Raw genomic sequence first — 27,626 nt, 5'->3', positions numbered from 1 at the left:
AATACAGCAGTTTATTTTAATGAGGGGTGCAAGAGCAGAAACTGTTTTTTCAGTCTTGTCTGTGTTTTCCGCCATACTCGCACACATATGTTCTCATCTACAGTCATGTGGAAAAAAATATCTGATCTTGTTTTCATTAATCTGAAAAGAAAGTGATTTAATGGCAGGTAAACAACAAAAATTAACATTGTTTTACTCATTAAACAAAATATATCTACAAAAATACATATTCTGAGGAAAAAGTTAGGACACCCTACCACCTAATAGCTAGTGTTATCCCCCTTTGGCTGAAATAACGAGATGCTTTTTGCAGCCATCTTTGACATCAGTCTAATGAACGTTTTTACCACTCCTCAATGCAGAATACTTTCAGCTGTGAGATTTCTGAGGGATTTCTTGCATGTAAAGCCCGTTTCAAGTCACCCCACAGCATCTCAATTGGATTAAGATCTGGGTTTTGCCATTCCAGGACTCCCAATTTCTTCCTTTCTTCCTCTTCAGCCAGTCTTTGGTGGATTTATTGGTATGTTTTGGGTCATTGTCATGTTGCAGGGTCCAGTTTTGCTTCAGTTTAAAAAAATTTCACAGACGATCTCACATGTTCCTCAAGCATCCTCTGATACACGATAGAATTCATGGTGGAATCTATGATGTTGAGCTGGCCAGGTCCTTCTTTAGCAAAGCATCCCCAGACCATGACACTTCCACCTCCATGCTTCACAGTTGGTATGAGGTTCTTTCCTGGATTGCTGTATTGGGTTTATGCCAAAAATGTCCTCTGTTTTGGTGTCCAAATAATTCAATTTTAGATTCATCTGTCCAGAGAAGATTATTCCAAAAGTCATTGGTCTTTGTCTACATTCACTCTGGCAAACTTTCTTCCTTGCACACCTCCCATTAAGGTTAAACTTGTGAGGTCTTTTTCTGATTGTAGAGGCATGCACTTTCACATCAACAGTAGCAAGACATTTTAAGGTTTTTGGAGACTTCTTTAAACGTCTCGCTGTCTGCTTTCGGGGTGAACTTGCTTGGACAGCCAGACGTGGGCATGTTGGCAGTTATTTTGAATGTCCTCCACTTGTAGACTATTTTCCAGACAGTGGAAAAGGTGATTTTATATTCTTTTTAAATCCCTTACCAGACTCATAACAAGTGTCTACAATCTTCTTTCTGAAGGCCTCAGACAGCTCCTTTGATCTCACCATGGTGTTTTCACTTACTTCAACAGTCAGGGGCACATCAAACTAAATATGGTTTAAAGGCACACCTCCCTCAAAACACTGGGTAATGATGTTCTAATCATGTGCTCCTGATGTGATGTGCCTGTGTGTAATTTTAGCCATTTTAAGCAGGATTGAATGTGGGGTGTCCTAATTTATTCCTCAACAGAAATTGCATTTATTTAAAATTACATTTTACATAAAGTTGGAAAAAATCTTGTTTTCAGTTTTGTTTAGTTCTATGACTTGAATCTCTCAAGATTGTTAAAATTGATATTAAATATCCATATGACCAAATATGTAAGAAAGCACACAAGCTTCCATAGGGTGTCCTAATTTTTTCACATGCCTGTAAATGCTGTGATCAACAGGAACTGACCCAAATTTGCCCCAAAAATCAAAGTGATCCGAAATTAAGAGTATGTGACACAGAATGCCCCCAAAACCAACAGGAAGTGACTTAAAATCGACTAGCCAACTGAAATTTACAGAAATTCTTTCAAAATAAAAAAGAAGTGACCCAGGATAGCTCAAAAATTAACAGGTAGTGACCTGATATAAAGTTTTTAATTATAACTTAACCAGTTCCATTCCGTTCAACAATACAACAGAAAAAGAACCGATATACTTCATTAGGCAGATTTTTTTCATTTTTGGTCCATCTCCTTTTTATGGTGAAATTAGCTTGTAGTCTCATTTGTAGATACTGTATAGCCCATGTTACTGTCTCTTCTCCACAAATATGACTCATTCTCCTAAAAAGAACAAACATTTTCTGAACTCTACATCTTTCAATGCAGTGTTGGTCTTCATTTTTGCCCCAACAGTTGTTTCTTTCATCTTCCTTGATCCTGCCACAATTACGTCTTTTAGATTATCCCTGGCGTTTGTCGATCTTCAGTCGGCTCAGGCTTGGAGTTAACGGTCAGAGCTTCCACCCTCCTGGCAAGACGTTTCAGCACCAGATCAGCAGTGCTGGTAAGACTATGCTAAAATGACACAGAACACAAACAGTAGAATAATTAGTATTTGACCACGCATTCACACAGCAAAGAGCACTGGAGATATGAAGAGCTAAGACGAGGAAATATGACCGAGCGTGTGTAGCGTTTGGTTTTGACTTTAAAACAGTGAGTGGGATCAGTGGGAGTGTCTAAAAATAGTTGCAGCGATACCGACAGCAGCAAGCCGAATCAATTAAGATGTCACTTAAAAACATTAGACCCCAATCACATTGATGAGCCACTTGATTTTTTTTCCGGCAAAACGTGCCAAATATTGCCAACAATCGTCCCGCTTTGTTTCGGAGTGTTACATCAGTAACTGTTAGCATCTTATAAGGTGGCATACCTACAGTAGTTGCTCAGTGCAAAATAGCCCTGCACCATAGTAAAGGAGCTGATACTACCTGCAGCAAAAATAAAAACTCTCCAACGGTCCAATGACACTCTTGTTTTTGTTCTATATATTTTAGTTTTTTCGGTCAAATTGTTTGGCATTTGTCCTCATGAGTTAATGTTTCTAATAAATTAGAATTTATTATTATTTAATGATTTTATTAAATTTTATTTTTCAGGATCAAAAGGTGTAAAAATGTACCTTGAGTGTATTTTTACTGTTTGGATTTTTTTTTTTTTTTTAATTCTGGCAAATTGATGCGCTTCATGTCTTTTCTATTACAGACAAAAAAAATGTTAATAAAGTTCTACTTTATTGCACGTTGATCTATAGACCCTACCCACCGACGTCACAAAACCACGTGCTCGCTGTGTGGTTCCGCCCACTTGTCCGTCATTTTGTCTCTGTATTAGCATTGTTTTCAATTGATCGAGGAATTTAAAATGCATTTCATGGAAGACCTGGTGTTTTCTGATGCCGTAAACTCACTGGATGTGTTGCATAAAAGGCGTTATGTGGAAAAGCTTCGTTCTATACAGTCGCCAGATCCATATTTGATGCCCAAATCGATGTTTTTCGACCCACTGTCTTCGCCCTGTCTGCCTGACATCTGCTACGCTGATATTTACAATTATCTTGTCCACACAAAATCAGCCTATTCCCACGAAAATTTGAAAAACTTCAAGAGCTTGGAGGCTTATAAATACTTCGTTGCTGGTTGGGTGAAACAGGTCCTCGTTCGGCAGGAATCTATCTTGTGCTTGGAAAGGTGAGTTACGAAATTTTCAATTCAAAATCTTTTGTTATTGCTAACATCCACTGTCAAGTCTAATGTATTTCATGTCGTTTGTCAATGGAGTTAAGGCTTTTAATGTTTATATGGTTTAGCGATAGCACTCTCACTACATACATACGTGTATGTTGTCGGCGATTAGCCTAGCAATGATCTTAATTGTGGTTATTTGTCAGCCCCGTAGACGAGGCCAGTTTCTTTCGCTTGGTACCAGCTAAATATTATTCAAAAAATAACGATGGTGGAAGAAAGGGAAGTCACAAACATCTTGAATTTGAAACTATGTCGTACTACGTCGTATGTTGTCGGCGATTAGCCTCGCAATGATCTTAATTGTGGTTATTTGTCAGCCCAAAACCCTCTAAGTATATCTTAAATGCATCTTACCGGATATAAAATGACTACTACATAGTCTGTGGTGATTTTTTGGTGCCCAGTTTTCACGTCGAAGTGCAGCCGTCCATTTCGCTCTCCTCTTTGGATCCCTCGGAATACGGTAAAACTTCAAGTCTCTCCTTCCATCTTCTCTGTTAGTGCAACCAACAGCCACACACGCCTTCACCATTTTGATTATTAATGTTAAGGAGCAGAAAAACACGCCGTAAATAGGAGAAATGTACGTAGCCGTAACAGGTTAACACTATTTTTTGACGGACAAGGGGCGGTACCATTCAGGAGAGCGGAGCTGTGACGTCACGTGGGTAGGGTCTATACTACTTTTTTTCTTTAATATTGAAAAGGGCACACTGTTATGCAGAGGTGTATTTATAGGGTTAGGATTTAACGTTTACGTCTTCCTGGGGTGCCATAACAGAAAATAATTGAGAAGCACTGCAGTATTCTAATGGAAGATTTTGGTAGCAGCCTTTTTTTAAAGACAGTGACGCCTTTTTAAAATGATATATCGATTTCTTAAATCTAAAGCAAGCACTCTGAGTGAGCTGTTTCCTTGTGACTAGGATGCTTAGATATCAGAAAAAAGGACTTCGGTAGCCAATTAGTGTACAATTTTGCTTATGTCATCACAACATTATGTTTTGGCCTTGTTATTTTAGTGATACAATTCACCTCCCTGAAGTTGGTCCCCCATCAGATGAGAATTTATATAAAAACGATGCCAATCGTTTGTGCAACGTTTTGGCTGTAAAAAGTTTATAAGATAATTATAATTATTTTATTGGTCAATCTGAGGTCAACCAGCCCCACATTTTGATTAAAAATGGCTAATTTGTGTCAATCGTTTGTGCTACGTTTGTGCTGTTAAAATTTTTATTTGTGCTGCTATCGTTTTCGAGATATTGATATTAATTTCAAGTGATGACGTCACTAAGCTTGTCGCAATATGCAATAATTCAATTTATCGCACGGTAAATAAAAATGAAGGCGGTAATTTTTCCGCTGCAATTTATCGCCTCGCGTGCACGTGCGTGCGGCATACATGCTGTTAAAAGTTCGCCTTCCTTGTTTCCATCCACGCAAAATGCATCTTCGTTCCAGGTTCTGCAAAAAATAGCGCCAGAGCCAATCCGTTCCAATTATATCCTATTTATTCAACGTATATCGGCCATGTCAGTGCTCCAGATTGACTGCAGACCATCTCCGGCGTGCCGGAGCCAGCCGATGGTTTAGGCTATTTTCTATTTTTGCCGGAGACGCATCCGTCAAAAAGGGCGGAGCCGGGCCTGGAGTCAACAGCCCAGTTGCTTATTCATGGTTTAACCAGCGAACATGGATGAAGAACTCTCCATCATGGAGGTGGAAAGTCACAAAGTGATTTATGATGCAGCAGATCATCTTTATAAGGAAAACATTAAAAAGGAAGCTGTATGGTTTCCTATTATGTGTACACACGAAGTGCTGACAACTTAGTTTTTTATTAACACACAACAACAACAACAACAGTTTCTCAACCTGTGGCTCTCGGCAGGCTGTCTGCCTCTCTCACTGCCGCGTCACATGAACAAAACAACATCACCATTGCGTGTGCTTCAGGGTGCCTCGGAAAACATCCAATTAGAATATTACACATGGAACGCCATAGCAGAAGCTATGAGGGGAAAAGTTTTCATTTGCCTAAATGCTAAGTTATTATGTGCAATTTTTTTTTCCCCCTGAAAAAGCCATTTTATTTATTCTGTGTTTCTGTGCGCTATTAATATTGTCTTTTACTTACAAGAGGCATGGTGTAATGTTTTTAGTTGTGATTTCTTAAAAACTATTTTTCAATTAATGAGTAAACATTTATCGCGCTTAAATGGGTGTACTTGGTCTATTAATATATATTGTATTCTCACTGTGTTATTGTAAATTGGTTTTAAAAAAACAACAAAAATTGGGAGAGGGGGCGCAATAATAACGCATATCGCAATAATTTATGAGATAAATTATCGCACACTAAAATTTGTTATCGCAGGCCAAGACGTCACGCAGCCCCTCATTTATTGCAAATCTGACCCGAAATGGTGGCATTCTTTTATGCTACGTTTGTGCTGTAAAAAATTGTGTTTGTGCTGCTATCTATTTATAGATATTGAGATAATAATTTCGAGTGATGACGTCACTCGCAGCTTTTCTGTATCCAACTCCTGCGGTTGACGAAGCGTACCAACTCTCTCAATAACAGAGGGGTGTCCGAACAACAAGTGCAAACATAACACAAATAACTGCAGTAAATGGGGAGCTTTAGATATTCATTTCGAGTGATGACGTGACTCGCAGTCCCCGATATACTGCAAAACCCACCCGATGGGGTGGCATTCGTTTGTGCTACGTTTGCGCTAGTTGTTGGGACACCCCTCTGTTATTGAGAAAGTTGGTACGCTCCGTCAGCTGTGATGGAGGGCTGCGATTGACGTCGTCACTCGAAATTAATATCTCTACCTATTAAACAATAGCACCACAAACAAACATTTTTACAGCACAAACATTGTACAAACTATTGACATCCTTTTTATTCAATTTGCATCTGACGGGATGCCAACTTCAAGGAGGTATAAAATTATTTTGGACTGAAACAGTAAACACACTTTTAGTGGTGCCACCATATAGAGCAGGGCGGTAAACCGAAAATTTACCGTTACCGAAATTCTTCACGATGACCGACATAATTTTGACCATGTCGGTAAATTCGGTAATTTAATAAAAGAAGAAAATATAGTCTTTTCACGCTTTGACTCTGTGTTGTTCGGCTATGTTCATTCCCCTTTAAGAAAGCAGACAGTGTGCTTACGTTTGGAGTCACATGGTTTTCAGGAAGCCAATCAAACAGAAGCCCGGTAGGCTAACGCTAGCAGCTAACGCTAGCGGCTAACGCTACAAGTAAACGGGATGAAGTCGGGCTTAAGTTAGCTTCACCAAACTTTCACCCGACATTAAGTAAACTCTTCACGGGTTCCAGATAGGGATGGAAAAACCGAGGCTTTCTGAAACAATGAACCACTTTTAAGACAATTGCCCTAAATTGAATCACTGTTTGACACACTGCAAGAGCCCCATCTACTGGATAAACAGTGCACGTTTCTTTTTAAAAGTAAAGTTGACAAATTGCCTCAGCATTACATATCTTCAATAGAATTAAGTGGATGTCGTCTATTTCAACCAGGAGATCGTGTCGTTATTAAGTGTGATTTACACAATTAAAGTTGACCTCTTTAAGCCTGTGTCATTGCTTTTGTCTGTGAAGATGTGTTCAAAGCAGTATTTGTAATACACGACAGTGCTAGTCTTGTAAGTGGCTCGTCCTAGATGACGGGGAGTAACTATGTATTGTTTATTTTTTGTAAAAATTACAGTACAGTAAGCACAGTGCTTGGGAACAGGAATATTATTTATTGCATACTGTAGGGATTTCCAAAATCATAAGATGTAAATAATTGAGCCGAATAAAAGAAAGGAAAGGTTTGTGAAACATTTTATTTTTTAATTAAGTATAATTTCTGGGGGGCGGTTGGATGTGTCGTATTTGTATCTATTCTAAATATCTAAACGTATGCCACTATCTAGTGTATAACAATGCGGAATGAATTTAATGAAATTCAAGTGATGATATTTTTCAAGTCATACAAGCTGTTATAAATGATCACACAAGAATTCTTATTGTTTACAAGATTTTTTTAAATACTTAATGTTTAGACTGCATGTGCAATTGTTAAATTGAAAGCTGGTAAATAAATTTAATGAGAAACTTAATTTGTATTCCATGCATTGATTCAAATTTTCAAATTATATAACAGTTTGCTTGGGCGAGTTTATCGTCATTTATCTTTATCGAGGTAAATCTGCTCAATTTATCGTGATACGTACTTAAGGCCATATCGCCCAGCCCTACCACCATATATCATATTGGCCCGAATATAAGACGGCCCTGATTATAAGACGACCCCCTCTTTTTCAAGACTCAAGTTTGAAAAAATACTTTTTGAACACCAAATTAATTTTTATACAGAAAATAATTACAGTTCATCTGAAAGAAATGATTATAACAATACATTTGAGAGAAAAATTAGAAAAGTTATTTTGCCTCATTCAAATCTTAATATCTGAACATTTAAATATGTAAAATAAAGTGCAATCACATTCGTAAATGAATGGATTCTGGTTTTTGAAATGTAAATAAACCAATCTATTGTGATAAAACAACAAAATTGCAATAACTGCATTAACCATCAAAGTGAAGTCTAACTGTAACTGTAGTCTTGAAACAAATCTGAATAAGAAAAACATTGCAATAAAATAATGCAAACTGGTTAAAAAAAAAAAAAAGAGTAGCTGAGATCTGTCATGCCAGAACATCGCTTCAATGATATCTGGCGCCATCTAGCGTCGTGAATAGGTATAATGTCTAGACGCGAACATAAAATGACCTCCTCTTTTTCAGTGTTATTTCAATGTAAAAAACACTGTATATTCGGGCCAATATGGTATTTGGTGCATCACTCCATTATGTCAATTTTACTCTACATTTGTCATTGATGTGAATGTGCTTGGTTTTCTATACGTGCCTTGCGATTGACTTGGGAGCCATTTGCGACACACATCTGCAGTCTCTGACGCAGACAATTTTACCCAGGAATACATTGCATTATTAATAGGAAAGACACAATTTGGAGATGACACAGCATCCTGGAACAGATTGTGCTAAACCTTAGAGACGCTATTGTACTTGATATTATTCTCCAGGTGATCATTTGAGGTCAGCAGTACACTTTTCTACTTTTTTTTTTTTTTTGCTGAGTTGGTGAGTCTACGACACAGGTGCAGGACACTGGCTTTACTTCTTTGATGACAATTGCGAATCTCTGACTGGTTCGGTGCCATGCACAGTTGTACACACCTGTAAGATATGCAGTCCCTTCAGCGTGAGGATAGCCAGCTCTCTCAAACCATCCCCTGTCAGGTCTAAGTAGATGATTGACAGCAAAGGACTCTTGAAACTCCGTCGCCACAACAACTGAAAATGTCCCTCCTCTCCTGCTGCTGCGTGTTGGAATTTGTAACAGAGAAGCTCCTGCACAAGTGAATGAAAAGCAGTTATTTAGATGGAATTTTCTGACAATAGCAAATTGCCTTATTACTTTCTGACCTGCCCATATGTTCCTAGCAGCACCTCTTTCTGCCCATCAAAATCCAGATCAATAACCAAAGCACAAAGCACTGCATCCCACTGGTCACTCTCAGCGAGGAATAGCGATTGGGACAGGCCTTTCTCCTGGACATTTCTAAACATAAAAACAAAGCTGTAATATCATCGAGAGGCACTGGAGCAATAACATTGAAAAGAGAGTGTACGCTAGAAACTTTAGCTCAACCTGTCTAATAAAATAAAAAATTAAGAACTTTTCAACCTTCATAAAATATTTTCATAACATTTGTGATGATATTTCCACTGAAAACTAGTTGAATGACACTTTGAGGAGGCTGGCAGTAGGGCTGTCCCAAACGACTTATTTTCTCCCAATTAGTTAGAAGACTATTCTTAGACTAATCTAATGATTTAAAAAAAAAAAAAAAAAAAAAAAATCACTAAATTGGCAATGAAATTTTTGTTGATGCTTATTAGTTCACAAAAACATTTTGGAACACTTAAATTCTTGACTAAGTACAAATAAACACGTGAATAAAAATAAATCACAAATAAACAATGAGGTTAAATTCTGAAAGCATTAACTAGTGCAAAAGAATGTAATGTAAACAGATTCAGAACACTGACTTCGCTTTTCCAATATGATTCAATGGTAAATGGTAAATGGTGTTATACTTATATAGCGCTTTTCCACCTTTCAAGGCGCTCAAAGCGCTTTACACTATATTGCCATCTACCTACAAATCAATTCTTAAAAAATATCTAGCAATAATATTACAGTATAGTACTATATATTAAAGGTACACGATAATATCGGTTACCGATATTTATCGGCCGATAATGGCCATTATGACGTCACACAGATAATCCAGATTTTAAAAAATTCAACCGATAATGCAATCCAATAATTATATACTTGATTTTGCCTCCATATGTGCGCAACCGAAGAATTCAGCACCGCTGCCTCCTCAACCCCTCCCCTCTCTGAAGCCCCTGAGGGAGGAGGGGTTGAGGAGGCGGAGTTACACAACAGAAGCAGTTTGAGATAATGGCAGCTGTCATTGGCATGGCTGGATTTGTGTAAAATAAATAAATAAATAAATAAATTACGCTCTCGCCATCTGCAAAACATGCACTGCAGAAGTTTCACGAGGCGGAAAAAAGCGTCCTCTTTCAGCCCAAAGCGGGTGGTAAACTCCATCTAATGCTTAACACCGGCACGAAACCGATAGTCGACAAGTAGCCGTCTTCCGACGGAGGCCGCCGCTGTGGCCAGTCCTTGCAGGCCGGCGGGGCGGGTTTCTCGAGCGTTCCCCCACGCCGTGCGGGACGTGACGCGTGCGGCTCCGCCCGGAGCAGAGCCAGGCCTCGAATATGCCGCGGCGAGCCGGTCGGGGCAGGCAGATATCAGTTACGAACGTAGCTACCGCCGCCATTCCGGTTCCACTCATCAAGCCAGACAGAGGCCTGGCGTGGGTGACAATTTGGCGCCAGGATGGACTGAAGGGCACAGGCGGGAGGAGATTTTTTTTTTTTCAATACAAGGATAAATGCAGCCACGCTGCCGTTATCTTCGGCTGAACAAAACTCAGGCACACACACGGGGATGCGGGCTACAACTCCGGACGAATAATACTGCCGTGTATTAGCTGAGCTGCCGTAAAGCAAGTGTCGTGAGTGCCGCAAATGTAAACAAAGCGCTGTACAATGGATACATGACATCTCCCTCTTTTGAGTTAATCATTTTCACAGTGTGCAACAAAGCATATAACATTAGCAATCATTTTTCAAATTATTCAACTTATTTGTCTGCTCAGTAACAGTCATAGTAGATAATCAAAACTTATTGGCACTCATTAACACTTCTCAATTTAAAAAATGCTTTTAAATAATGTTTTGAAACATACCTATTCTTGAATAAAGAACATTTCTGACAAACATTTTTTTTTAGGATCAAGTATAATAATTTATTGCTTAAAATAAGGCTTTTAAACTTATTTTCAGCTAGCTATTTTTCTTCCAAGAAATCTGAGTGAAATACACCTGAAGCGCTGGCAGATAATTATTTCCAATAGATTCACACTTAAAATTGACTAGTTTTAAGGAGGTGTGTTTTTGCAATGTAGTAATGTTATATATGTTAGGAATGGCTTACTTTCAAAGGCATTTTTGTGCAACTTAGGTATTTACTCTGTAAGTAATTGTTGCCCAAAGTTTACCATTACACAATGTCAGACGATCTGTCATTATTTAGATGTTGAATTTACTACTTGTTCACATTTGATGTTGAAAAAAGAGCAATAAATTATATTTTTGCACAGTAATATTTTCTCTTGTGTATACTTTAAAATTTTACATAAATCTTTTAATAGAATTATTGGCTTGACATTATGGGTTATCGGTTGGAATGAGGAGGAAATTATCGGTTATCGATATCGGTTGAAATTACATTACATTACATTACATTATCGTGCATCACTACTACTGTGTATACTGGACTGTCTCAGAAAATTAGAATACACAATATTCTAATTTTTTGAGACAGTCCTGTGTATATATACAGGACTGTCTCAGGAAATTAGAATACACAATATTCTAATTTCCTGACTGTCTCAGGAAATTAGAATATTGTGTATTCTAATTTCCTGACTGTCTCAGGAAATTAGAATATTGTGTATTCTAATTTCCTGAGACAGTCCTGTATATATACACAGGACTATCTCAAAAAATTAGAATATTGTGTATTCTAATTTTCTGAGACAGTCCAGTATATAATAGTTAGGGGTGTGACAAAATATCGAAATGATATATCATTATACTTTGTATCCCAAAAGGTTATCGATATGCTCCTGCCAAGAATCGAGATATCGTTTAAAAAAGGTGTCAATGTTTAAAAAAATAAAATAAAAATGAACCATCAAGTTGCTACCAAAATCTTCCACCATAATAGTGTCTCAGTTAACTCTAAGGCAGCATTGACGGTGATCGACGCCCAATCCATTTAGACTGGGAACGTTCGTTCATTTGAAAACCAAAACACTCACAATCACAGTCATTCTGTCAGATTTTCAGGGCATTTACAGGTCATTTCCTGTTGAGTTTAAGTCACTGCCTTTTCATTTGGGTAATTCCCAGGTCATTTCCTGTTCTGTAACTCAAAATAAACAGGAAGAGACCCCTAAAATACCCCAAAATCAACAGGAAATAACCGAAAATCAACAGGTAAATGACCTTAAATGGCCCAAAATTACCTCATTGCCTGGCATTGGCTGCCACCGACTGCCATAGATGTTCAATCCGTTTGAAGTGGGAGGGATGGCAGTGAATGATGTTCATTTGCTGCCACCCTCCCAGTGTAATTGGATTGGACGTCTACAATTGTGAAACTCATTCCAATTCACAGCGGAAGCTTGTTTTTCTGTTTATTAGTTGTTTGTAGAATATCCTAGAATGATTTCCTTACCAATGTATCGATAATCGTTGTATCGCCATATCGCCAGATCATCGTTATCGTGAGATTTGTATCGCAAATCGTATCGTATCGTGAGGTACCAAGAGGCTCCCACTCCTAATAATAATATAATAATTATTCATTGCCAATCAGATTTTTCATAAAGGGTGTCATTTTAAAGCTATTCTTAGTGTAGAATCTGAATTCTGAAGTATGTGGGATTAACTCCAGCAATTGACAAACATGTCATGCTTTTGTTTTGAAATGTTCACCGGAAGTACGTTTGCTAAACCGCTAATCGTAAACTTTACACTCAGCAAAAAAGGCACTTTTCGTCATTGCAAGTGGTGTTAGTAATAGACTTTTTTTCCCCTTCATTTTTTCGTTTGCAAATGCTGTTAACCAGCGATTTCTCATGTTTGAAGTGTCACCTTTTAACCGCAAGTTTGCATTTTGGAGAAGACTGCCAATGTTTTATAGCAGGCTAAAATAGGTTGTCTTTTTTCCCCATTAGCCTCAATGTAGCAATGCTAACGTTTACAGTGTTTAACATAGATGTGTTTTCTTATTTTGTATATATGAACTTTAATTCTGGGGCGTGTTGATGACCAATAAACATCTGTCAAACTGGAGTCTCGTATACCATTAACACGCACTTACAAATGTATGCACGCACGCATACAAGCGACGATAAAACGCAGCCGTGAAAATTACCGCCCTCATTTTTATTTACCGTGCGGTAAATGGATTCATAGCATATCGCGACAGGCTTAGCAACTTCAATAAAACAAGCCGTTAGTTAGATGTACTTACGATCTGCCAGCTTGTTGTCTCCTGTCGTCTTTCAAAATTACAACTAGGTGACAGCGCTTTAGGTGTGGTGCCAACGTGCAGCCAAGCTTGGCATTAAAGAGGTCACAATAATGTACCCTCCTTTGTTTCATTGAAATAACTCAATGTTTCTGCCACTCTGGTGCGTTTTTGGCTTTGTGCCATTTTCCCCGCTTGCATAGCGAGTGTCCAACATTCTCAACTTTCCACGCATATATTTTTTTAACCGTACACTAAACGTCGACGGGACGTTGACGCATTTACGTCATCGAGGACATCTACTACGTCGACTAGTCGGGACAGCTCTAGGTGGCAGGAACCCAGCCACACAAAAAAACTACAAATGTGTTGACTTCTTTACGGCATATGCCACTTCCCCCTTTCCCCGTTTGTTATAAAGACGGAAGTCAATGCGAACGCTTTCGCACAAATTCTGCAAACAGGGCAAAGCAACAAAACAGACGAAAAGTTTTGTCCGAGGAGACAAAAACAAGAAAATGGGAGGCTACCAGGATGACATTGGCCCGGCTTTCACTCGGCGGAGGGCGGTATACGGTATAAAATGAAACGTTTATTTTCAACATCGTCATATGATATTGTTTAGCCCTAACTGGATTCATTACCTCATCGCTATTCATCCTTCGCACAGCCGCTGCAAGCAGAAATGTTGTTCAATCCAACTGTAGGTGAAATGAAGTCTTCCTTAAAGCGGAAGTTCAGATTTTTTCTCAATAGGCTTAATCGACGAGTTAGCTGGGTTTAAATTAGTTAGTGGAGTTGATTTCAACAAATTCTGTGCAGTTTGTAAGTTTTTTGTCAGTTTCAGGGCTCCAAAGCTAGGCTAGTGCGAGTCAATGGTGCCTGCTTAGCATGCCAATAAAAAATGATCCAACATAGTCAAATAAATTCCAAAATGCAGATTATTGTTCCAAAACACCCATGTGGCCACAACAATGTCACACCAAACTGCGGCAATTCAATTCATTCTGCAGGACTACATTAATTTCCCCAATATAATGTGCACTTTTTTTCCCCAAGATCAACTTGTAAAATCATGGTGCGCATTATAAACGGGTACATGGATGAAGACAGAAATATATATATATTACATATATATAAACCGATTTTTTTTATTGACACGGCCACGTTGTGTTGAAGAAACGTATGCGGCGACCCGTTGCCGACCATTACGGTATGTGATGTCACCATTTTGTTTCGATAATACTTCACCCTAATCGTCCGAATGATTTCGTCTGTGTTAAATTCAGCTTTTTTCACTCTTCATAAAGCACAGAATTTAGTTTCTTGAACTCATTTGAGTCAACATTTATTGCAGCTCTGCAACTCGGACCATAACAAACATAACTACAGACTTCCTGTGTGTGTCCGTCTACTATATCTGTTCCCGGGAAACTGAAACCCAAATAACGATAGTTCCTATTGTTACTGTCGTGTTGACGGCGATGAGCTCTCACGGATTTCCGACTTACGTTCTCACTTTCATTTTACCGTATCGATCCATGGACAAAACATTTATTCATCATGATGAAACGAGCAATTTATACAGCAACCTTTAAAAGAAAAGTCACATTTTGTTTTCTCCTAGATTCTGGTAAGTTGGAGAAGTTGTCAAATCATATTATTACCATACATTTTGTCAGTTTATGGTAATGTTTTGAACTACCAATGTGCTATGCTTGTGCTGTGTTTCACCAGTCAGTAAAATGACATTTCTGTATCTGTACACGAGCTCTGTTTTCTTGTATTCTTCTATTTATTGGTGCTAAAATTAGGGTGCGCGTGATAAACGGGTACAATAATTTTCCCAAGATTTTACAAGTAAATTTGGGGTGCGCATTATACACGAGTGCGCCTTATATTCGGGAAATTACGGTATTTCTTTAGATGCTACCACAATAGAGAGGAGTGCTTTGGCCAATCGTGCTCAAGATGCATTTGAGGAAGGTAGGAAGTCGGACATATCACCCCCGGATAGTACGATTTGCGACCTCAAGGCGTTCCAGGCGAATGTAAACAGCAAACATGGCTGATCGCGACAAGTTGGTTTTTATTTTGGCCATCAATAGACATTTGACTTCCAGCAAACCTGCCTTCTCGTAAGCGATCAAATAGTGGATGCATTCCAACAATATTTTTCCAGGTTGGACGTTGGAGACTCTGACTTTCCACCTTCCTTGAATGCAGCATCAGTCTGCTGAGTTAAGTGACTGCCGGCAACATGGCAAAATGTGCATTTAGAGGCTGTGGAAACAGACAGGCGAAATGGGCAAACCAAGTTTCCACTAATTCCTTATGAAGATCGAAGAAGGAGGAAGAATATAAACTGGTTAGTTGCTGCTGGCTAAGACATAAAAAAATCAGCGGTGAAAAAAAACGATGTGATATCACTCTGCTCTGCTCCTTTGCAGAGCTGCTGGATCACAATGTTGCTGCTCATACTGCAATTATTGACAGGCAATGGTAAGTTTTAATAACTTTATCCTGAAAACATAGCTAACACTATTGATTGCATGGGTCATCGATGATTTTCATGTGTGCATACATTGTTTGTTATTGCCATGCTAAGTCAGCCTAATTGACTCGCGCTAGCTTAGCCACTCCGAAACCCTGAAACTAACAAACTACACGGAATTTGTTGAAATCAACTCTACCAATTGATTAAACCCTCGCTAACGCGAAGATTAAGCCTGGTGTCAAAATTCTGAACTTCCCCTTTAAGGCAAAACACTAGCGCTTTTCTCGACCTGCGCCGCTTAAATCGACCAAAACTAAAAGTTCCCTAGTGGTTTAGTTTTAGCCAATAGAACAAACTTTAACTTTCAAATGCTGTGATTTAAAAAAGCCTTTTTGTTTTCCCTATTGTACCGAACCCGTACCGAAACGTTGACCCACATACAGAGGAACATACCGCTAATACACCCCTAATAATTAGACGTATTCATTCATTGCTCTTGTGTTCATCTCTATAAACATTTGAACTCTCCTCCTCAAAGATATGATAAGGGGGACACAGGAAAGTATTATTTACACTTTGTATTTTTCCACCATGTATGGTTCAACCCTGAAGTCTGGAATGAACTTGCTCATTTGCATATAACCTCTGCCCTGCTCGGCATTCGAGGCTATTCAATGGAGAAGGAGCCTTTTTCTCTTATTCCGTCAATGGCGGGGATGAGGCCCAGGTTGGTTTACAATTGGACTTTCTTCTTTTGTTCTCATTTTATCTTGTACTTTGTCGCATGCTTTGTTCATAATTACTTTTTTAATTTGTTATGAATTGTGTATAATCATCATCTATTTGAGAGGATTAAAAAAAAAAAAAAAAAAAAAAAAAAACGTCTGAATGTCTCCAGCTGTCTTTGCCGTGGGGTTTTCTCTGATTAAAAATTTCTTTGAATGACCAAAACCTCACCTGTAGACAACTGCCATTTCTATTGTACTGGTCACCAGTAGATTGTAGCCTTCATTACCAAAACCTGAAAACAAATCAGAGACTTCAATCGTCAAATCACTTTAATCGTCATTCATGTTTTTTTAGATACCTTTTTCTCCACTCGGCAGCTCTGTTTGGCCGATGAGAGGAAATAGCAGCACAATGGAGATGGGACTGTCGAACTGAACACGCCAGCTCTGCAAAACTTCTGGTAAAAACACAGTATATACTACACCAATACACGTGAAATCGCAGCATTTCTATGTGTGAGACCGACTTGCATAATAACCCACCCACCAGGTTTCTTCACTTATGACATACGGTAATCAGCTGGCGTGAGTTAAGATCCAAAGCCGCTTTTGGTTTGGCGTCATAAAATGTGCATGTACATATGAATGTTTAACATGCTTTAAATGATTTTAAAAGGCAGAACTTTAATTCATTACGATTAATTACATCATTTAAAGTGCCTGTGACACAAAAAAGCATGTATATTTCATATTACAAGCGGTATTTTAAACTTGTGAATGAAAGGGACCACTTGGATGTGTGCAGAAGCGATCGATATAGTTATTCAATTTTTTGAATCCCGCACCAGAAAAATGAGCCACTATACAGCCGTACTATTGTATACAAAAGTACTGCGGATCCAGCTGATTTTGCAGATTAATTGGTTTATTTTTCATGTCACGCCAGCCCAATGTGCTGCAGGCTTTTGTTGCTACATCGGGAGAGTGGTGTGAGCCTTTCTGGGATTCAAAAAGATCCTGTTCACCGCGAAGAATGGGCAAAACAAGTATGACAATAGAGTGACCATTGGTAGGGACGAGGAAGTGAGTAAGCTACATGTTTAATATTTTATCAAATACTGGGATCATGGCTCACGTTTTAATAAGGAGGTGGCTTGCATTTTGTGGGAGACAATGCTCCCTGTTCACCGAGAAAGCAGGAGTGGCTGCCTCCCTCAACAGACCACTGGCGACTTGTGGCACACCATGGTCGCCGGCCGATGAAGGTGGGGTCTCCGGTTCTCGATTGTGTCGAGACTTCCACACAACTTGGCCCTCTTTGGGTACCTGCCGAGAGAGCGCTATCCTCAGCTTGGGCCCGGGGAGCCCCCCGCTCTCGTCTCCGGTTCTCGATTGTTCCCAGAAACTTCCACCCCTCTTGGCCCTCTTCACGTGCCCGCCCGGATAGTGCTATCCATGGCTTGGGCTCGGGCAGCCACGCGCTCCAACATCGGCCGGTTTATCCACTGAGAATACGCCATTTTCAGTGTTCATTCCCCAGCTGCGTCCCCAAAGCAAGGGACCGACGAGCCGAAACTTGCTCGCCGCCGGGGGCTGGACGATCGGTGAAGGCAATCGCCCCCACCACCGCGTGTGGCACGAGTCGGGGTAGTTTGTGTGATTTTTTTGTGTTTGAAAGGCGACAAAGAGACTAACTCCAGTGGCATAAAATACCGTTCGGGAGGTTTAAGAAGACGGCAGTCTTGACCTTTATGCAATAATTTAGCCCTGTCGTACTTAGTAAATACATTTTTAATATTTCATATTCCATTTAGCACAAGACTTATTCAGGCATGAAAATGGGTCCGGCCTTAAAAAGGTGAGAAGGGTGTGGAGGAAATATGTTCCGGTACACTGTTCAAGTAAGGTCCGTCCCAAACGACTAATTTTCTCCCATTTAGTCAGCTAACTTTTCACGATTAGTCGACTAATTTATAATATCCTGTAAAAATATTACAATAGAGGGATTGAAACAATGACATTTTGCTGCTCTCTTCGTCGCATTTTCCTCGTTCTGAATAATTCCCCCTCAATGGGCCGAATTCTAAATCAGATGAAATCATGACCCTGCCGACGTCATCCTCCATTTGGGGACGCTAGAGCGCTACAATGGCAGGAGTGGCAGATGAAAAGACTAATTTGTCGTCATCTGGGCTTTGCCAAATTGTTGTATATAGTCGAATCGTCTGAAGATATGATTCTAATTCACATTATAATGCTATTAAAGACTTTTTTCATCCTGTCATACACACTTTAAAGTCTGTGCTTAGCCTAATCAAGATTAACTATGACACGTCTAATTAGTTATTTTTTTGTTGAGTCTCATCTATTTTATCACAATAATTGTTACTTGAAACAACGCAAATCAAAGCGGGTTTAATTTCTAGCGGACTCCTCACCTGGTGGATACTGTTTGACCACAGCTAGTCCAACACAGCCATTTTGACAGCCAAATGCCGACAGTCGTTGGCCTCCAGGTATGCACAACATGTCCATCCATAACACACTGCAGGGAGTGAGGAGAGACAACTTTAAAAAAAACATGTACAGTAAGCAGATTTATTAACAAGGACCCTTTTGAAAATTGTCTTCTAATTCACAAACTAAATAATAACTATTATTGGTCAACACTCGCAGAAAATTATTTGAACAGTTGTTGGAGTAATAAAGAACCTTTGTTGTTGTGATTTAGAGCTAAAGTTAAATATGACTGGAATTGACTTATTGACAATGATTGTTTCTTTCACATTTTTGTCACTTCCAAAGCTACTAAACAATAAAAAAAAAAGCTGACATGGCAGAACGTCGGCTTTAATTTACTGTTTTTGTAATATTTTTTATTCAAATATGTTAAATGTTTCCATTTTTGTGCATTGCTTGGAGTGGGCGGCTATGTTGTCTTCCGGGCTCAGGAGGTTGTTGGTGTCAAGGAAGTGCATCATTGGCTGTTGCCTTGTAAATCCACACTGCCCCCTAGGCCCTGAGATGAATACTACATCGTTTTCACACGTAATTGCGACATCGTTTGAATGGAGATGGAACCATGTGAATGCGAATATGAAATTTGTCGTATTCTCGGAGCGTCCCAACGTAAACACCCCAAAACACCTACACGGGATAAGCATGTACATGGAACAAAATAGCGAGTTTATTATTTCATTCATTTTCACATAAGCGTGACCACAAAATTAAAGGTGGACTAACTTGCTGGGCAATTGCTGTAGCTCTGGAAAGAGTCTCTCCACCGGCTGCTCTTCAAACTGGTGCAGTGATGCATTCTGTCGAAAACCAATATAGCTATGATTGACTTGACTGACTTATGCAATCAAAATTTTCTATTGCTGTATGATGTTAACAATAACTCGTATTCAAGTAAAATACTTGTCAACAATATATTACTTTATATTACAATTTATAGTAGAAATTAAAGTTACAAACAAAATCTTGCTTGAAGCTAGTGTGTTGATATCCCTTAATCAGCAATTAGTTGTAATTGGCATCAAGTTCTAATACACTTGTCAAGCATCTAAATTTGAGCAACCGTACACAAATGTACCGACACACACAAACACACACACCTCCTTGTACAGGTGGACTCTCTGGTCGTGACCACTGAGAAGAAACACAGTTTCTCTGACGCTGTCATCCCTTTGCACTCTAAAAAAAGACCCAAAAAATGTCTTTTTAATAGAGTTGTACCAAACACATATTTTTGCACCAGAGTTCAAGTCTGAGTTACTTGATTTTGAGGATCTGCCGCTACCAAGTACATATCAGATACCTCAGCTGTTTATTAATTTATCACAAAACATACATTTTTTTGTTTATTTTGACAATATATTTGTCCATCTTGATCATTTTGTTGCTTTGTAGCCATTAAAATAAATCTTAAAAACATGTCTTTCAACCAACTCTGATAATCTGTAAAATATTGCAAAGTACAAAACATACATATGTGCGTTTCTTTAGATGAGACCTTTATTTTTTATCACAATATATGACCCGTTTTGTGATTGATGTTTTTTTCCATATCACACAGCACTGTTATTCATTGTCAGGCATAAAAATGTGTCGGGGTTAAAAAGGTGAGGAGGGTGTGGAGGAAACATGTTCCGGTACACTGTACAACTAGGGATGTCCCAAACGACAAATTTTCTCCACATTAGTCAGCCAACTATTTTTACGATTAGTCGACTAATCTAATAATTTTTTCCCCCTTTTTATTATTTTATAATTTAGCAATGAAATTTTTGATGACGCTTATTAATTCACAAAAAACATTTTGGAACACTTTACTCTTTATTGAAGTACAAAAAAACTAAATAACAACAATAAATCACAAATAAACAATGAGGTCAAATGCTGATAGCATTAACTAATGCAAAAGAATAGAATGTAAACAGATTCAGAACACTGACTTCGCCTTTTCAACATGATTCAAAACAATTCTTAAAAAGATATCTAGCATTAATATTATAGTATACTCCTATAAATAATAGTAGTATAATAATTATTCATTGCCAATCAGATTTTTCATAAAGGGTGTCATTTTAAAGGTATTCTTAGTGTAGAATCTGAATTCTGAAGTACGTGGGATTAACTCCAGAAATCGTTATTTATATGACAAACATGACATGCTTTTATTTTGAAATGTTCACCAGAAGTACGTTCGTTAAACCGCTAACCGTAAGCTTTAAACTCCGCAGAAAAAGCTCTTTTTGTCATTGCATGTGGTGTCAGTGATCAAATTTTTTTTTAAAAATTCAATTTTTTTTCGTTTGCAAATGCTGTTAAACAGCGATTTTTCCTTTTTGAAGTGTCACCTTTTAACCGCAAGTTTGCGTTTTGGAGAAGACTGTCAATGTTTTTATAGCAGGCTAAAGTAGGTTATCCTTTTTCCCTATTAGCCTCAATGTAGCTAAGCTAACGTTTACAGTGTTTAATATAGACGCTACTCACCAACGTCACAGAATGACATGTCGCTGTATCCGGCCGCCATATTGTCCGTCTCTGTTTAGCCCTATTCTTAATGGTTTCAATTAGTCGTTCAGTTTATAGAGCAATTCATGGAAGCCACGGTGCTTTCAGACGCTGTAAACTCATTGGATGCGTTGCATAAAAGGCGTTATGTGGAAAAGCTTCAGTCTATCCATTCGCCAGATCCATATTTGATGCCTAAATCGATATTTTTCGACCCGCTGTCTTCGCCCTCTCTGCCTGACATCTGCTACCCTGATATCTACAACTATCTTGTCCACACAAAATCAGCCTATTCTCACGAAAGTTTGAAAAACTTTAAGAGCAGCACTCAAAGCAACATTACCCTGTGTGATTTCTAAAATGGCGACAATCAAAAAAAAAAAAAGTTGACTGCGATGGCCGACGCTTCAAGGATAGGTGGATATTGGACTATTTCTTCAATAAAACACGCAACAACTGTGTCTGCCTCATTTGCAAAGAAACAGTCGCTGTTTTCAAAGAGTTCGATGTGACGCAATATTACTAAACAAGACACACTGACATGTACGACAACATTACAGGGAAGATACGCAGCGAGAAATTATAGCAACTTGAAGCTAGGTTATTTTTTCACAGCAGCAGTATTTCGCAAGAGTCCGAGTGTCGAAAGAGAAAGCCAAAAAGACGAGACTGTTGAAATTATGAATTAAAAAAAATAATAAAGCAAATGTGACACACAGAAGGGCTTGCTAAAATTTGTTTAAATATATTGTTCTATGTAAATCAGCCAAGGTAGTCCCCCGCATTTTTACTACACCAAATCTGGCCCCCTTTGCAAAAGGTTTGGACACACCTGTTTAACTGATGATCCGTAGACGAGGCCAGCTTCTTTCACTTGGTACCAGCTAAATATTATTCAAAATGTAATGATGGTGGAAGAAATAAGCATCTTGAATTTGAAACTGTATGTTGTCGGCGATTAGCCTCGCAATGATCTTAATTGTGGTTGTCAGCCCAAAACTCTCTAAATATATATTAAATGCATCTTACCAGATATAAAATGACTACTACATAATCCGTGTTAATCGTTTGGAGCCCAGTTTTCTCGTCGAATTGCAGCAGTCCATCTCGCTCTCCTCTCCGGGTCTCTCGGAATACGGTAGAACTTCAAGTCTCTCCGTCTATCTTCTCTGTTATTGCAACCAACCGCCACACACGCCTTCACCATTTTGATTATTAATGTTAACGAGCAGAAAAACACGCCATAATAGGAGGAATTTACGTAGCGGTAATGCATCAACACGACGAGTAGACGGACAATATGGCACGGAGGCGTAGTTGTGACGTCATGTGAGTAGGGTCTATAGATGTGTTTCCTTATTTTATATGTCTGAACTTTAATTCTACAGCATGTTGATGACCAATAACCATCTGTGAAAGTAACTATTGCCTCATATGCCATCAGCACACATGCACAAATGTATGCACGCGCACCCGGCAATAAAGCGCAGCCGTGAAAATTACCGCCCTCATTTTTATTTAACGTGCAATAAATGGACTTGTTGCATATCGCGACAGGCTTAGCAACTCCAATAAAACATGTCATTAGATAGTTAGATGGACTTACGATCTGCCAGCTTGTAAGTGTCCCCTGTCGTCTTCCAAAATTACAACTGCGTGACGGTGCTTTAGGTGTTCATTCACGGCCGACGTGCAGCCAAGCTTGGCATTGAAACGACGGGGCACAACAGTGTACCCTCCTTTGTTTCATTCAAATAAGTCAATGTTTTGGCCACTTTAGTGCGCTTTTTTGGGCTTTGTGCCGCTTTCCCCGTTTGCATCCCAATCGTCAGACATTAAAACAAAAAAAAAATCTCCCGACGCCCCCCTTAAAAATTTTCTCCTCAAATCTACACAATTCACGTAGGTCACCCTTTTTGACTTCCAAATGGCAAATTTCGCCGAAAGGTGAGAGATTTTCATGTCTGAATTGCAAATACTGAATATAGAACAACAACGACTAGAAAATCAAATATATTGCATCAATACTAGTAATGTTAGGATAACGGGAATATATTTTTTGTTCTATACATAAATCTAGTGCTGCAACGATTAATCGATTAACTCGAGTATTCGATTAGAAAAAAATATTCTAATTAAATTTTATTGCTTCGAGTATTCGTTTAATTAAAGTGGCGTTGTAATGGTTTATTTTGAAAGTGTTGGCATTTAGTTTTATTGATTAGGGTGGATGCACTGCCCTCTGGTCTGCCTCATTTCACATGGCTGAATCCAACTGCTCCCTGTTAAGACCAACATAAGCTAAGTTTTTGTTTGAGCTCATGTTTTTTAATGCATTTGTAATCTCGTTTATAGATATATTTAGCCGTTTTTTGTGGAAAATGTGTTTGAACCTTTTGTTTAGAGCATTGTTTTTAAAAAAAAAAAAAAAAAAAAAAAAAAAAAAAACATAGCATTTTATAGCATTTAAGCTAGTGGACTTTTGCTATGTAAGTTAGCCAATTGTTCTTTTGTTGTACATAGATCGTCATTTAAAACATTTTTTTTTAACCGTTTGAGGCTCAGCTCCGGTATTTTAATTTTTCATGTTACTTATCCGATTATTTGAACTAACTAGTTCATCGATTAATCGACTACTAAAATAATCGATAACTGCAGCCCCACATAAATCCCACCTGCTGATGTATTTAGTGAGAAAAAAAAAATCACCAGCGGATGTGTCAATCTTTTACATTGCAATTATGTGATAGAATTGACATGTTTACATCAATTATCATATCAGTATGAAATGTAACTTACTCCGTGTGGTATAGCTGGAAGGGTGTGAACTGCAATTCCAGATTGAGACAACTTTCTGTCCAGATAGGCAGATGAATATCATTTTACAAAGTATCATTTGAGTGAGTGAGTATTAACATGTATTTACTCACGCGCAATAGATTCTAGGTTGAACTCTGAGCCAGGCTCATAGTCACAGTAGATGTTCAGGAAAGGGGTGGCTTTGTCACCTGAGTCCTGTATGACGGTAATAATAATTAAATTGTTACACTCAAAATATATGTTGTCAATTTTATGCTTACCTTGATAAATGTGATGCCGACAACAAGGCCACTTTTGGGTGAAGACTTATTGAATGCATCAATTGAGACAATCTCTGCATCAACTAGGGAGAGGAGAGATGCACGATAGATGCTACGTACAGTATACCAGTCCTTCTCAAAAACATTTGCATATTGCGATAAAGTTCATCATTTTCTGTAATGATAAACATTAGACTTTCATATATTTTAGATTCATTACACACAACTGAAGTAGTTCAAGCCTTTTATTGTTTTAATACTGATGATTTTGGAAAAAAAAGTCAAGAAAAACCAAAAATCCCTATCTCAAAAAATTAGCATATTTCATCCGACCAATACAAAAAAGTGTTTTTTAATGCAAAAAAAGTCAACCTTCAATTAATTATATCAGCTATACACTCAATACTTGGTCGGTAATCCTTTTGCAGAAATGACTGCTTCAATGCAGCGTGGCATGGAGGCAATAAGCCTGTGGCACTGCTGAGGTGTTATGGAGGCCCAGGATGCTTCGATAGTGGCCTTAAGCTCATTCAGAGTGTTGGGTCTGGTGTCGCTCAACTTCCTCTTCACAATATCCCACAGATTCTCTATGGGGTTCAGGTCAGGAGAGTTGGCAGGCCAATTGAGCACAGTTATGCCATGGTCAGTAAACCATTTACCAGTGGTTTTGGCACTGTGAGCAGGTGTCAGAACATGCTGAAAAATGAAATCTTCATCTCCATAAAGCTTTTCAGCAGGTGGAAGCATGAGGTGCTCCAAATCTTCCTGATAGCTAGCTGCATTGACCCTGCCCCTTGATAAAACACAGTATACCAACACCAGCAGCTGACATGGCACCCAAGACCATCACTGACTGTGGGTACTTGACACTGGACTTCAGGCATTTTGGCATTTCCTTCTCCCCAGTCTTCTTCCAAACTCTTCTCTGTAGCCCAGGTCAGGCGCTTCTGCTGCTGTTTCAGGTTCAAAAGTGGCTTGACCTGGGGAATGCGGCACCTGTAGCCCATTTCCAGCACACGCCTGTGCACGGTGGCTCTGGATGTTTCTACTCCAGACTCAGTCCACTGTTTCTGCAGGTCCCCCAAGGTCTGGAATTGGCCCCTTCTCCACAATCTTTCTCAGGGTGCGCTCACTTCTTCTGGTTGTGCAGCGTTTCCTGTCACACTTTTTCCTTCTTACAGACTTCCCACTGAGGTGTCTTGATGCAGCACTCTGGAAACAGCCTATTCGCTCAGAAACTTCTTTATGTGTCTTAGACTCTTGCTTGAGAGTGTCAATGATGGCCCTCTGGAAAGCAGTCAGGTCGACAGTCTTGCCCATGATTGCAGTTTTGAGTAATGAACCAGGCTGGGAGTTTTTAAAAGCCTCAGGAATCTTTCGCAAGGGTTTTGAGTTAATTTGTTGATTCGGATGATTAGGTTAGTAGCTTCTTTAGAGTAACTTTTCATGATATGCTAATGTTTTGAGATAGGGATTTTTATTTTTTCTTGACTCTTTTTTGCCAAAATCATCAACATTAAAACAATAAAAGGCTTGAACTACTTCAGTTGTATGTAATGAATCTAAAATATATGAAAGTATAATGTTTATCAGTACATAACAAAAAATAATGAACTTTATCACAATACGCTATTTTTTTTAGAAGGACTAATATATTAATAGGGTGTATTTATTTTTTGAATAGTTTAAATAGTGCATTGTAACAGATGAAGAAGGTACACCACACAATGATACAGTATTTACAATTTAGTTCCCAATAATATAGCTCGTGTTAGTTAGATAGTTATTGATATAGTTTGTGTTTACCTGGTATGTAGGTGAACTGAACTTCTTTTGCTACTGGTCTTATTTTCTGCTGTAGTTCCTGGTATGTGAAGCTGACCACCTTCCCTTTAAGTGTAGCCGCTAGCAGCTCATGCTCTCCTGCTTGACAAAGTCCGTAAATATTGCTTTGCGATGGGAAGCGGCTAAAACTGTCCTCAGCAAAGGGATACAACTCTCGGTCCATGGTGAACCGATGAAGAAAGTCTCCAAACTGACATAGCACGGATGTTAATTATTCACACTTTGCATAGCTCATTTAATTTCCACCGTCTTCTCAACAGTTATCTCAATTGCAACATCATATTTTGTTTAACATAATAATAAAAAGACAGGTTTTCTTCTTCTTCTTCTACTACCGCTACAACTACTTCTTCACGTTTTTTTACGGTAGTTGGCAGTCAACTGTACGGAGCATTACTGCCTCCTTCTGTTCAAAATATTTGGAACCTTAATCTCATCATTGGTTCTACATAATTTGAATATTTCGTGCTCGTTTGTTTGTGTGGAAGCCTACTTCCACCCACCCTAGATTCAAATACTCATAAGGATTATTTTTCCAAGTACCGTACTCGCTCGTGTCAAAAAAAGAAAAAAAAGAAAAAAAAGATAACTGGCAACTATCACAATCTGACCACCAGATGTCAGTAACAATTCATAAATCCACTTTTTTACGCCTCAACAGCAGGTTTAACCTTTATTTGAGTATAGTCGAGAGAAATAAAACTGTCCAGTATTTACAATGTTCTGAGCAGAGGTGGGTAGAGTAGCCAAAAATTGTATTCAAGTAAGAGTAACGTTACTTCAAAAATAATATGACTGAAGTCATCCAAAAAATGTACTCAATTACAAGTAAAAAAACTATTTGAACAAAACAATGCTCAGTTAACATTATATAATAACAATGTGACTGCTTTGATTTTTTTTTCTTAAAATAATTGTATTTTTTTTCTCAGCACACAGTTATCTATATGAACTGGTGTTATTACACTGTATTAAACCTATTACAAAACCGCATTAAGCCAAAGAAATGCAAAAAAAAAAAAAAAATCATTGAATTATGGCGAGGAAAAAAAATCTTCAGGAATGAAGCATTATTCATCCAACGAGCATTGAGGATATTCATTACAAACTTTACTGGTTCATTTCTAATCAAGCAAAGAGTTTTGACTCCAAATTAATATGGCTGTGGTCATAATAAGGTTTTTGGTGCCTGTCGTGGCAGCAA

At 38.5% G+C, this 27,626-nt stretch overlaps 1 protein-coding gene across 2 annotated transcripts; it reads right to left on the bottom strand.

Moving 5' to 3' along the window:
- On the bottom strand, nt 1-26,755 carry kptn (kaptin (actin binding protein)). Of its 2 annotated transcripts, none has more exons than XM_057821964.1 (12): nt 26,384-26,755; nt 24,578-24,660; nt 24,428-24,512; nt 24,297-24,351; nt 20,096-20,174; nt 19,722-19,795; nt 18,917-19,023; nt 16,838-16,936; nt 16,708-16,771; nt 8,993-9,128; nt 8,744-8,917; nt 1-2,209 (listed from the first exon to the last, which is right to left on the bottom strand). In XM_057821964.1, the coding sequence occupies exons 1-12, from the start codon at nt 26,583-26,585 to the stop codon at nt 2,090-2,092; spliced, it is 1,278 nt and encodes a 425-aa protein (XP_057677947.1). In that variant the 5' UTR covers nt 26,586-26,755; the 3' UTR covers nt 1-2,089. The 2 variants fall into 2 exon arrangements, with proteins under 2 accessions (XP_057677947.1, XP_057677950.1); XM_057821967.1 differs by having other exon boundaries at nt 16,838-16,933.
- Nucleotides 26,756-27,626: the final 871 nt, after the last annotated feature.

Source organism: Corythoichthys intestinalis, chromosome 18 (genome assembly GCF_030265065.1).
Source record: "Corythoichthys intestinalis isolate RoL2023-P3 chromosome 18, ASM3026506v1, whole genome shotgun sequence".
In the NCBI taxonomy this organism is placed as follows: domain Eukaryota; kingdom Metazoa; phylum Chordata; class Actinopteri; order Syngnathiformes; family Syngnathidae; genus Corythoichthys; species Corythoichthys intestinalis.
Note: the sequence above shows the minus strand (reverse complement) of the source record. Positions and strands in the feature narration are given on the sequence as shown.

Bases quoted from the DNA above. Each gene is read 5' to 3' on its own strand.
- kptn (XM_057821964.1), bottom strand. From the start codon at position 26,585: ATGGACCGAGAGTTGTATCCCTTTGCTGAGGACAGTTTTAGCCGCTTC. The intron at 24,513-24,577 runs GTAAGCATAAAA...ACCGTCATACAG, and splicing joins TCGGCATCACATTTATCAAG to GACTCAGGTGACAAAGCCAC. The intron at 9,129-16,707 runs GTGAGGTTTTGG...TTTTATGTTTAG, and splicing joins GAAATGGCAGTTGTCTACAG to AAATGTCCAGGAGAAAGGCC.